Below are 12,697 nucleotides of genomic sequence, written 5' to 3'. Positions count from 1 at the left end.
TCATTCGCACATCCGAGACCTTGGCTGCATCACTTTGGCTGCATCACTTCAGTTTTATAAACTGGTCACTGCTAGCAGTTATAAGATACGACAAAATGAAAATGAAAGTAGTGAAACCTAGTTTTTTATTGTCGATGTAGTAATTGTAGGGGTGGATTTTGGTTTTGCTTTTTATTTGCAATGAGCAGCATTTCAGCGCAACAATCAAATGTTGCAAAATCAGACTTAAAAGTCCAAAGAAGACTTTGCATTATCATACCCAGAGTATCTAGGCTGATGCTCTGTCATGCAGCTACTGTTAGCATTTTTCAGTCCACAAAATTATGCCTATTCCATAACATTGACTATAATGCATCATGATATCTCACAAATAACATTTGTTGGCTTAGTTTCCATTCCCTGCCTCTCTGTTTTATTTCCCTGCTTCTAGATTTCAGTTTTGAAAGTACCTGCCACCTCATCCATGCTGTTCCCTCCCAGGGGAAATCTAGCAAGCCCCATCTCTACATTCTCTGTCTTGTGCACTCTTTAAAAATATTTTTTATCAAGGAGGGCCTTCTTTTAATTTTAATCAGGTTGTGCTGGCTGTGAGTGCCCTATCCACTACAGTCATTCATGGATTGTGTATGGGTTGAACCTGGCTCTGCTATTGGCTTCTCTCAATAACAGTTGAATATGCTTCAATCTCTTTCTCTCTTTCTCTTTAAGATTGAGATCCTTATGTATTGCCAGCAAACCAGCCGGCAAAAATTACTGTACCAGGCTTTGAAGAACAAAATTTCTATTGATGACCTTTTGCAGTCGTCCATGGGTACAACCCAGCAAGCACAGAACACTACCAGTAGCCTCATGAATCTAGTCATGCAGTTCCGGAAGGTGAGATTTGCGAACACTGGTTACACTGATATGGTTGTCTGATGATCACTTCAGCAAAAATGACCAGATACCTACATTCAAGTGCAACACTGAACAAGTTGCAGTCAGTCTTTAGTTGTGACTGTATGCTGCAGCTAATAGGTCACAGCTGCGGTTCTAGCCATTTCACACAATACAAATTAATTTGTGCTGGGAAGAGTGAATCCTTTGGAAAGAAAGCAGGATGGGCAATCGAGAACACAGTTATATTGCCTAGATTTCACATGTGCCTAGCCTAAAATGATTAACTTTTAAAATTACGATGTTCAAACCACTTTTAATCAAGTAGTCCTATTAAGGACATGCTTCACAACTTGTCCAGGTTTTTTTCCAGCTATTATGAAGAATTGATACACAGGTTGTTGTGTAGAAACTCCTCTGCAGTTTCTGATGACTTAAATTTTCTGTATAGGTCTGCAATCACCCAGAACTCTTTGAACGACAAGAAACTTGGTCTCCATTTCACATTTCAGTAAAGCCATACCAGATTTCAAAGTTTCTCTACCGCCATGGGCAAATCAGGGTGTTTAACCACTCACGGGACAGGTAAGCAATGTTGGCAGACCTGCCAAGAGGGAAGATACAGGTGAACCTACTATACTGGGCCCAGAGCCAGCAGGGGATCCAGATTCTAACCTTTCATTTTTTGTTTCCTTTTTTAAAAGCAAGTCTGAAGACCCTGTAGACTGAGAGATACAGAGCAAAATATGTAGGGACCATTCCAACCAATTCCTTTGTGAAAAATCAGCTACTCACAGCTATGGTTAATGGGATGTAGAGAAATAATAAGTCACAAATGCACCAGGGAAGACTAAAAAATGGCTTCAAAACAAACAAGGAAGTCCTTTCTCTGGGCAACATGGAGGAGGTTTCTTTGTACTTTTTGAAGCCATTTTGGGATCTTCCCTGGTAGAGTGATTGTAGCCTCTAGAAAACAATTGAGAACTCATGGATTTTAGCTGTTGTGACTGAATAGAAGCTTAATCTCCCTCACAGCATTGTTAGGCAAAAACAATGTTCTGAGCTCCTTAGAGGAAGGGTAGCATACAAAAGAAACAAAACATTGAACAGGAGTTAATTAATATATGTTTAAATTGTCCCATTTTTATTCTTCTGTCAATTTATAGGTGGTTGCAGTTTTTACTTTCTCCTTTTGCTCCAGACCACATCCAGCAGTCTCTCTTCCATAGGAGAGGTAGGTTGAAAAACATAAGGGTGAAGTTAGCTCTTTTCATTATGTGAAGGAAGACATTTTATTGGCACTAGGATTAGAATTTTTATTTTAATTGAAGTTCCAAGGAAGGCAGTGCCTTCTAGATTGATTATTCCGTTCCTGAACTGTTTTACACTTCGGTGTTCTTAATGCTTAACCCAAATTTCCTTGCTGTAGATGAAATCTTTATCACCCTCTCTTCAATAAATGAACAATCATTCACCTTAGAACTCACCTTAGAAATGTAGAGCAATTGTAGAGCCCTAAAGGGGCTTCTAGTCTGACCCCCTGCTGTCTTCTTAAATCTATTGGTGTATGCCATCACTGCTTCCCCCAAGAGCTTTTCCTTCTATTGGTTTATCTTGCAAATACTTCATTTTTCAGAGCTCTGTTTTTTAAATTCTTCTCATTTAATGAGATTGATCTTAAACTAGTCTGTTCAGAACTGAACATAGTACAGTCGTACCTCGGAAGTCGAACGGAATCCATTCTGGAAGTCCGTTTGACTTCCAAAACGTTCGGAAACCAAGGCGCAGCTTCCAGTTGGCTGCAGGAAGCTCCTGTAGCCAAGCAGAAGTCATGTTGGACATTTGGGTTCCAAAGAACGTTCACAAACCAGAACACTCACTTAAGGGTTTGCGGTGTTTGGGAGCCAAAACATTCGACTTGCAAGGCATTTGGGATCCAAGGTACGACTGTACTTCAATTTAGAACATATTAGCACCCAGTATAATGGTACTTTTGTAGCTTGGTACTAAGAAGATGGAATCTGCATTTTTCAGCACTGTATTATGTCTGTTGTTTCCTGTAGCAGATGCTTATTCCAAGCTGTGTCACTTTTATAGGTGCTGAAGAAGAGAGTTGTTTCTCTTTCCTACGGTTTATTGATGTTTCTCCAGCAGAGATTGCTAACCTCATGCATCAGGGACATCTAGCCAGGTGAGCAATTCTGTTTGAATCTTAAAACAATGACTGGGGCGGGGGGTTCTTTCAAAAATCACTTGCATATAAATAGGCTGGAAAAATGGGTGCATGTATCTGTCATTGCAAAATGTTTACAGCTGATAGTTATATATATTCCATGCTGGAATACTGGACAATTACAAAACCTATAATCAGGCATTAAAAATGGTCATAGTGATAACAACAACAACAACAAGGGAAGCAATCCATTGCTGTTGTTATATAAAATGTGTGCACTATGTGTACACTATACTGTAGTCTGTTAAGCCAGGGGCCCCCTGGCTGCAAGGGAGGAGGGGACAAACCTGTCTCCAGCCCTAACCAGTTCCACTCCCATGGCCAGAAGAGGGGTGGTGGTGAGCTTCGCTTCCCTGGAAGCAGCCGGGCTGCCTGCAGCTGCACACGCGTCCTCGCAAGGAGCAATATCTGTGAGACACAAAAAAATGAGGTATGCCTGTATTTAAGTCCTCATTCGCAGAGGTATGAATAAGAATGTCTACTGTGATTTCTTTCAGATGGTTAGCTCTTTTCCTGTCTCTGAAAGCCGCCTACAGGCTCCACCACTTTCGTTTCTGGAGGGAACCAGAGGAAGATGACCAGCATAAGACCCGGCGTCTGAAGAATAAAGATTTCCTGCTGGATGTCGATTTCCCACTCTCCTCCCCCAACTTGCACAGCTGCACTTTGCTGCAGGTAAGCAATACTTTCAGCTGCATGCAAGTCAAACTGCTTGAGTTAAATGAAATTGTACAGAAAGCAAGCAAGCAAGCAAGAAAGAAAAAAAGAAAAAGATAGATGAGAGAGAGAGAGAGAGAGAGAGAGAGAGAGAGATATCTTGCAGTGGAATAATGTGGTCAGGGTTGTGTATACTCTAGGCTATTTAGTTACTTAATCACGTTATTTACATCCTACCCAATACTGAAGCTTCTCGGTGTGGAAAAATTAGAACCATTGAAAGTGGTAAGACGCATCAGTGTTAAACCTGCAGCAGCATATAATAGTATTAAGTATCTAAAAATATTTTTAAGCTGGAAAAGCATTTCCAGCCCACCCACACATAACCTGTGTTAACCATTTGGCATTACAATAAAATAAGATTCTGCACCAGGCAATCCTTTTGTTCAAATGTTTTGGTTTTGAATGAATTTGAACTCTTGTCCCCATGCCAACTTTGCATTAGGGGCAGAAAGACCTTGCATAAAAAGAATAATAGAAACCTGTAATGTAGGGATGCTCAATTAGCATATGCAGTTAAAAGATGGTCTATGCTTTCTGTTCATCCAGTTAGGGGAAAAGGTTGTGCTATAACTGCCCCCACCCACCATCACTTTAAATAATAAATGTAATCTCAGACTGTTAAAGAAAGGGGTAATAACTAACTTTATGTCACAGGTTGGAAATAATATCCCTATATCATATGCTGTAATGACTTCCTTCTCGCTCCAGCATTTAATGGTAGAAAAGGGATCACTAACAGTCCCACTTTTGCAGGATCTGGCAGTTGTAATCCCTAAAGCCTGTATAGTTTTTTGCGTGGTAGAGCTTGTGAAGAGAAGGGATCAAAACCAAGCTAAGAGCAACCATTTTGGCTTTTGAAGTGTATCTTTCTGGACCAACCGTTTGTAAAATTACTGTGTCTCACGTTCCAGTAGCCCACCAGACCATTTAGTCCCTGCTTTGTTAGGTTCGTATGACACATCTTTGGAAGATCATTATTCTATGTACATAGTGTTTGAATCATTAAACTACTGACTGGTGCTCCTTTTACAACAAAGATTAGCAATAGTTAATGGCTGCATTCAGATGCAGTGCTAAACGGGGGTTTAATATTACTACAGTGCACCTCAGACTTTTGTGCTCTTCCCTTCTTTCTCCCCCTCCAGTGAGGGACTGCAAGAAGGAGATCTAAAGTTTCTGTTTTATGTTAACTGCAGTTTATTCTTCTAACCAAACCCTAAACTTTGGTTGATATTAACTGTGGTTAGTTGAAGCAAGCCAGCTTCAAAAGTTATGGTTCAAAATGGGCCTGTTTCATCTTAACTGTAGTTAAGATGGACTACAGTTTGTCTGGGTTGGAATGGCATGACAAACTGCAGTTAATCTTAAGCAGAAACAAAAGCTTATTTCTCCTCATGACTCCACCAAAGACTTGGGGAGAGTGTGAGCCCAAGGTTTAGCATTACATTACAAGGAGGACATTGTGTGACTTGTTTTTCGTCTAAATTTAGTGACTAGAGTGAATAATGCATAAAGGAAACTTGAACAGGTTTCCGGTGTACTTCAGGTACTGTTAGCTTGACCAGGATGAGTGAGAGAACCTTTAATTACAAAGAGTTGGTCCTTGCAGTTTTAAAAAACTTCTACATATATATCTCTGCATAGAAGCAGTTTATGCAACTGCTGCTTCCATATGCGCCCTGCAGGCATTATGCCTCTGAATACAGCTGGGCAGAGTGCAGTTGTGCTTGTAGCTGGATTGTAGCTTGCAGGACTACAAAAGGCATCTAGTCAGCTTCTGAACTAGAGGACCGTTGACCTGATTCAGCAGGCTCGTCTTTCTTGCTCACAACCACTGGCAATCTCACATATTCCCATGGGCAATCATATGAAAACCAGATTGCATGAGAGCTATAAGGACTTAGTGTCTGTGTTTACATGTTTGTATACAGTAATACCTATGCGAACGTCCGCCTCATCTAGCATCCATTCCGGCGAACGTCTGTGGCAAACCCGGAAGTACCGGAACGGGTTACTTCCAGGTTTGCCGCTCACGCATGCGCAGAATTGTTAAATCATGCTTCGCGCATGCGCAGAAACACAAACTGCTCTGTGCGTGTGTGCAGGGCTTTGCCCTGTGTCCTTTTCAGCTAGCGTCTGGGGCTCTGGAACGGATCCCGGCCACAAACGAGGTACTACTGTATACAGGTAACTCACAACTTACATGCATTCCACTTTACACACTTAGCAAAAATTAAAAAGTGGGTGGACATCTGAGGGGGGCGTACATTGTGCCATCAAACGCAACTATATGTGATTTTGGCTTTAGGTGCTGTCCCCAGAACATAACCCCAGCGTTAGTTGAGTCTTGCTTGTATACACAAAAAATATTTCTCCTAGTACTTTGGCTAAGGATTAGAACTTTCAGAACTAAACACTGAGGACAGGATATGTAAACTGATCTCTTTTCTAGTAGAAATCATTCCTTAGTAGTATTGCATGTTGTAATTCTGCCCAATGTAGTTGTTCATTAGTTGTAAAAGCTGAAGAAAAAATTAAGCAGTGGTGGTAGTGGCCTCAGAATGTCTTCTCAGAAAAAAGGTCCATATTTCAAATTAAATATTTGGGAATTGTTCATTTGTATCCTTTATGATATTAGGATACAACTGCTATGAAAAAAACTCTTCAAAAACTTCGCAAAACATTTTTAATTTCATCAATTTTTAGAACCTTGTGTTCACGGGCCACTGTAAAGCAGTAATTGGCTACTCTGATTACATCATCCATCAACGACCAGCTACCTCATGGAAACAGTGTTGTCAAATCACAGAGCTGCCGTCCTTCCTGTCTGTAGTGAGCCCAAGGGTAAGTCTTTTAAAAAAGAAGTCCTTTCTACCCTCTTCTGATTACGTTTTCCAGTTCTCAGATATTTCCAGAGAGCGCTTAGTTTGTGTCTTATTGTATTTGTATTTCATTAACAGTGATTCTAGTTTTGCTTAACTGTAGGAACTCATATCCATTGGAAATACCACATTTGATGAAGAGAATGGGATTACATCTGCCTTGCCTGATGTGTATATGTTGGCTATCATGTTTGTATGGCTGATCCATGCAATCTGTACACTCAAATTTTGTAATGCACAGATTGCACTGGTCAAGCCTAAGCATATAGATTGACACTGCACACACAGGTGTCTCTTGGAGCAAAATGGGCAGATGCAATCCTTTCCCATCAACAGTAACATTCTTCACAGGGCTTCAGTAGCAATTGAGACTTCCCTCTCCCCCCCCCCCCGGGTGAACCAATGTGTATTGCGCTACAGTAAATAAAATAATGAGCACAGTATTATGTGATAGCTGCTCAACACTGAGACAGAGATCCTGTCTTAGACTCTCCTAGCCTTTCCTGATCTCAGTCTCCTCTCCCTCTCTACTTTTGTTTTTAAAGTTAACTCAGTTACTGAACTGTTGACCTGCATTTACATTTCTTAGGCAGTAAGCTACTGAGAAACTCAAACGTATTTAATAGTCCATAGGAATTTAGCTTATACAGGATTGCAGAGGAAATGACTTGTTGCTGCAGAATTGGCCTTTCAGGATACCAGATTTCTAGTGCTCAGCACTAGAAACTCCATGAAATATATTCATACAAACTCCATGAATATAAATTAATATTTTTTGGTGGAGGGATCACATCCTAGTAAAATGGCAGAGGGGAGCATGTATTGCATATTCACTTTAATTTTTATGAGTCAATAAACTTGGAGAGTGTTTGGCTTCTTGCAAGCACTGTTTGTTAACATAATACGAAAGGCCATAATAAACGAGATGTGGCTCCAGAAATACAGCTAACCATCTGCTACCAGAAAACCCTCCCCACCCTGAATGTGTTTGAGGATTGTCTAGCGAGATACCTGCCACCAGTGAAGGCATCTGGTTGACCTTAACTTACACTCCTCAGCATAATGTCTGCTAATTATTTGAAAGCAAGAGCAGGGCAATAAATACTGCAGTGTATGGTGAAGCAATAATCATATAAAAGCAGGCAAGGAGCATAAAACCCTTATCTCAAAAGCCTCCCAAATGTTCCATTCCATTCCTGATCTGTACTTATTTTAGTAATAACACATATTTGTGCATTGTCTGAATAAGATATGGCTACCTTCATGCTGACATATGAGGAATGAAATATAAGAACCACCTTACTGAACTCTTCACCACATGCCTTCCAAGATTTAGCCTATTGAGCATTAATTGTAGTAAAGGTTCTCAAACTGGTCTGCAAATTCCTTTCCAATGGAGGGGGGAGTTTAGGAACTACTGTCAGCAGTTTTCCTACAGCACTGATTAGTATCATCAATGGCTGCAAATCTGGAAGTGCAAAATATGATCCTAACTCCTGCCGCAATATAAATTTAGGCTCTAAGTTTTTATATGCTTCCCATCATCTCTTTAATGATTCTTCAATAATACCATGAGAGTTCTCTATACAAAATGACTTATTTTACTATCCTCATGATCCTGGGATATACAGTATGTCGTTAGCCCAATTCTGAAATAGTTTTGTGATAAAGGTAAAGGACCCCTGACAGTTAAGTCCAGTCACGGACGACTCTGGGGTTGCGGTGCTCATCTCGCTTTACAGGCCAAGGGAGCCGGCGTTTTTCCAGGTCATGTGGCCAGCATGACCAAGCCACTTCTGAAACCAGAGCAGCACATGGAAACACTGTTTACCTTCCCGCTGGAGCGGTACCTATTTATCTACTTGCACTTTTTTGGCGTGCTTTCAAACTGCTAGGTTGGCAGGAGCTGGGACCGAGCAGCGGGAGCTCACCCCATCTGATCGGCAAGCCCAAGAGGCTCAGTGGTTTAGACCACAGTGCCACCCGTGTCCCTAGTTTTGTGTTATGTGCACACAAATAAAAGACCTTCCCTTCTAGTATTCTGGCATGGCTGCAAGAAGATCAGAACTTGGTTAGCAGATGTGGTAACCAAAGTTCCTTTAACATCTGAACGAGCCAGGATAATAAACCATGGCTTAATCCTGGCTTGTTTGAACAAACCAGAATTTCAAACTAAGAGTCTCCCCAAATTCTGAAGTAATTAGGAACTCTGGTTAGTTTAAAGTTGGAAACATGCTTCTAATCTTCCCCTTGTGTCTGTGTTGCAGGAGGTGCCTTTTATCCTGTAGGAAAGTTTTGCAGCCCTGTATCAGCCATGATATTTTATACTTTGCTTCTGTTGTATTTAATGGGTAATAGAAGGGAAAATATGAGATAGAAACATTTCCATGTAAAGCAGTGCACATAATTTCCCCCCTCTTTAGTGAATGAGTCAGTCAGAAAAAGATGGTATTGACTCAGTGTATTAAACCTTGCTCTTTTCATTTCCCATCTCTTGTCTGAAGATGGCAGTGCAGCATTGTATATCCTGCTAGAAAAAGTGTTGAGTGCTTAGCTGCGGCTTTTCATAGCTGGCAACTAGTTAGTTAACTCCCCCAAAATAAGTTACTGTAGTTGCATTCAGTTTCTTTGATAAAAGCTACTTTTTAAATTGCTGCCCCTTTCCACAGTGTGCACTTGTGTCCCTCTACAACAGGGCTGAGAAATCTTTGACCCTGCAGACTTGCTGAACTATAACTCCCATAAGCAAGCATGGGCAGTGGCCAAGGTGATAGGAGTTGTAGTTCAGCAACATCTGGGAGGCAACTGTTCCCCACACTTGCTATACAAACATGAGTCAATCTGTGTGTTTTAACTAAGCACACCCCCCCCCCAAATTTCTACCCTTGTGTTCCATAAGTGACTTCGGATGATTTTTCGTTGTCTCAACTATGTTGCATTGTACATCTTGCCACACCATTTCCCTTCAAAACTGTATATAATACATGATTTGGTGCTATGTGTATGTGCCTTAGGCTAGTTTTTACCCTGTCTCCCACACCTCACATGCTCTTTTTTTTATAAGTTCTGATTTTAAAGATATCACAGTTTGATGTGTCTGTCTTATTCATAGAAAGGAGGAGTTGAGATCTTGGTGGACAATTTATTTTTATTTGTCCTAAAAGAACAACTGTGATCAATTATTCTTAGTACCCCAATATCTTTGATAACATGCTTGTAGACATATGAGATAAATTACAGACCTAATAGTGCTCTTTTATCTTTTACTGTTAAGAACATTGGCTTAGATCCTAAGTGAGACTCAGCTGACAGGATTATACCATAAACAGAGTTCTATTAATGCTCCCACCAGTGGAAATGGGGGATGGTATTTTTGTCAGTCTCCCCATGTCCCTTGAAAATCTGCTGCGAAGGGTTGATGGACCCTCCAACCAGCAGATAAGATAGTGCAAGAGACTGCATGTGAAAAGGTAGATGGCAAAAAAAATCTGCCATATATACAAGATAATTTTTTCACTGTCGTTGCATTTTGTTGAATAATTCTCTAGATGACAGATGTTCCGGAACAGCTACTGTGCAGATGGATAACCAGAGTTTGTAACTTATGATTATGGCTTATACAGCAGTCCCTATCTTTCTCACCGAGTCTAGTATCTACCTTGTTGTTGATTTGGCTTTCACTGCTTAGCTGTGAAAATGTATTTGAGAGCACGTACTTGCTGTACAGGATGGCACCATGGACTTGCATTTTAGCCTGTTGAGGAGAGATAAGAGAATACTATAGCTTTTTACAAAAGGCAACCTTGTCTGCTGGAACAGACTCCTTATCTTGAGACTATTCAGCTATTCAGCCATTGAAGAAACAGCTGTTTGGCTAACATTCTACTCCATCCAGATAGCAGCAAAGATTAAAAATGATGGAGATGGTCCAAGATAGCTACTTTGGTATAAAGATTAGATTCCTGTGTTGGCAGCACTGTTTGACTGGGTAATTTATATTGAAGCTGACAGTAGGGAAGGTGACATGCAAAGGAAGATAAACTGAAGACCTCAGTGTTCTAAATACGGAAATGGAATTTTGCATTTGGATAGCTCAGAACTGCGTTGAGTTTAAAGAAAGTGCTGTGTTAAAAAAACCTGACTTTTACAATTCAAGCACACATACTGTGATGCTAATGTAGGGGCCTTGTGCGACATGTCTACACTCAGATGGCTTAAAGGTCCAATGCCATTTGCACATCTAGTGTAGAAGAGTAGCCTCACAATCACTGCAGTTGATTCCCAGAGACACAAATGCAATCAAGTTTCAAGAAGAGATCATTCCTTCTTTGCAAAAGGAATAGGAAAGAGGATTTTTATAGGCAGCCTTTATCTTACGGCTGACACTACCAGATGTATGAAGGCCTTGCAGAGATGCCAGATAGAAGACACCCTTGACACTAAATGAGCATTCCATAATTACCATGTCTCTTGCCAAGTGTCAAGTACCTGAGGAACTGGTCTGGTTTGTTGTGCTATTAAAAATAGACAAATAGAAGGCTGCTGTAGTAAAGAACAAACTTAGTTGGTCTCTTAAGGTGCTACTGGACTATTTTTTAATTTATTTCGTAGTAAAGTGCAGTTTAATTTCAAAACCAGCTAATTCATTTTTTCTGATTCTATTGCATTTTTGAGTCAGTTCAGATAGTATTTACATAACGTGTGTTCCTGCATGCTAAATCAGTGAAATTCATGCTGTATTGATTCTGACCAGTGGTTTCACTGTATAAACAGGCTAGAGTAAATCAAAATCTCAAGTCCGTTACATAATTGTTAAAGGATGATCCAGAAGTACAGAGCAACCAAAGCATACCCAGTGGGGTTCTCCAGTAAAGAGAGGATGAGCACAGTGATTGGCATTTTAAAGCTACCTTCGCCTCAAGCATTATGCCATGCCATTCCCTTTTTCTGTTGCATATGATATGAAGTCATCTCCCTCTCCTTCATCAAGCCTTGTGTTTCCTCCTTCTTTACTACACTTTGGTTTGCCATCTATCCTTTTCCCCCTTTTCCTTCTCAAGTCCTTTCCTATATCCTTTGAACTTTGATAGATTTGAATCCCTGTAGGCAGGAACCACATAACTTCTGAATTTTGTCTGTCTAATTGGGTGCTAAGGTTTCAGAAGTGTTAAACTGAAGCCGACATCTGCCACTGTTACAAGTCATCTTGAAAGATAAGAGTGATCGAGTAGTTTTGTAACCGTTTTTGAATCAGTACTATATAGCTAAAGGAACCTCACTTATTGCTGATATTTAATCTCAGCCAATATTTTCATTATCCTTTCAGTATAATTATACCCTTTTAATCCACAGGTAACAGCTGTGCCACGGGATTTCTACTGCAATGATCGGAGTGCAGAATATGAGCGCAGAGCACTTAAAGACGGAGGAAGCCTTGAAGCAAAGCAATGTGTATTGCATGGAGCGCCTGAACTAGCAGCTGGCTGGCTAAAACGGTGCTCTCAGTTCTTTCCAGAATTTCCAGGGGGATTATTAGGGGTCAGACCTCAAAACGGCTGGTCTTTCATCAGGATACCAGGTAGGCAACAGCTCTATAACTGCATAGTTTAATAACAACGTGGATTATATTACTTTGCTTATCTACGTATGCTAGTATGTTCTACCCATGCATTAAATGACGACAAACTGGGAAATAATTCATACTTCCTTTGGGGAAATCTTCCTGCAATAAACTTGTAGGAAAGTTGGCTGTGTGAGAGAACGATCAGTGGTTACCTAATTGAGCCTATTTGATAGCTTTCTTGTGCTGAGATAACCCTCAGGGTCCCTTTCAACTCTGATTCTGTGATTCTCGTCTCTGCAGCATTCTGGGTATCTGGACCAAATCTGCAACTCACTAGTTTAGTCTGGCATTTTCAAACTGATCTTCTTCCTTTACCTTTTTCATCCACTCCCATATATCCCAGCTGTCCCTATTTTCTGGTTC

General features: G+C 40.6%; 1 protein-coding gene across 3 annotated transcripts in view; it reads left to right on the top strand.

Moving 5' to 3' along the window:
- INO80 (INO80 complex ATPase subunit) overlaps positions 1-12,697 on the top strand; it is a 57,504-nt gene that overhangs the window by 28,402 nt on the left and 16,405 nt on the right. For all 3 annotated transcript variants that reach the window (XM_081858406.1, XM_081858405.1, XM_081858404.1), the window contains exons 20-26: positions 709-876; positions 1,328-1,461; positions 2,043-2,110; positions 2,974-3,067; positions 3,607-3,784; positions 6,536-6,673; positions 12,064-12,289. In XM_081858406.1, the coding sequence (XP_081714532.1) occupies positions 709-876; positions 1,328-1,461; positions 2,043-2,110; positions 2,974-3,067; positions 3,607-3,784; positions 6,536-6,673; positions 12,064-12,289 (1,006 nt within the window). The remainder of the gene's footprint in view (positions 1-708; positions 877-1,327; positions 1,462-2,042; positions 2,111-2,973; positions 3,068-3,606; positions 3,785-6,535; positions 6,674-12,063; positions 12,290-12,697) is intronic.

The sequence above is a fragment of the Podarcis erhardii genome (assembly GCF_964252035.2).
Source record: "Podarcis erhardii genome assembly, chromosome: 1".
Lineage (NCBI taxonomy): Eukaryota > Metazoa > Chordata > Lepidosauria > Squamata > Lacertidae > Podarcis > Podarcis erhardii.
This window is presented reverse-complemented; position numbering and strand designations above follow the sequence as displayed.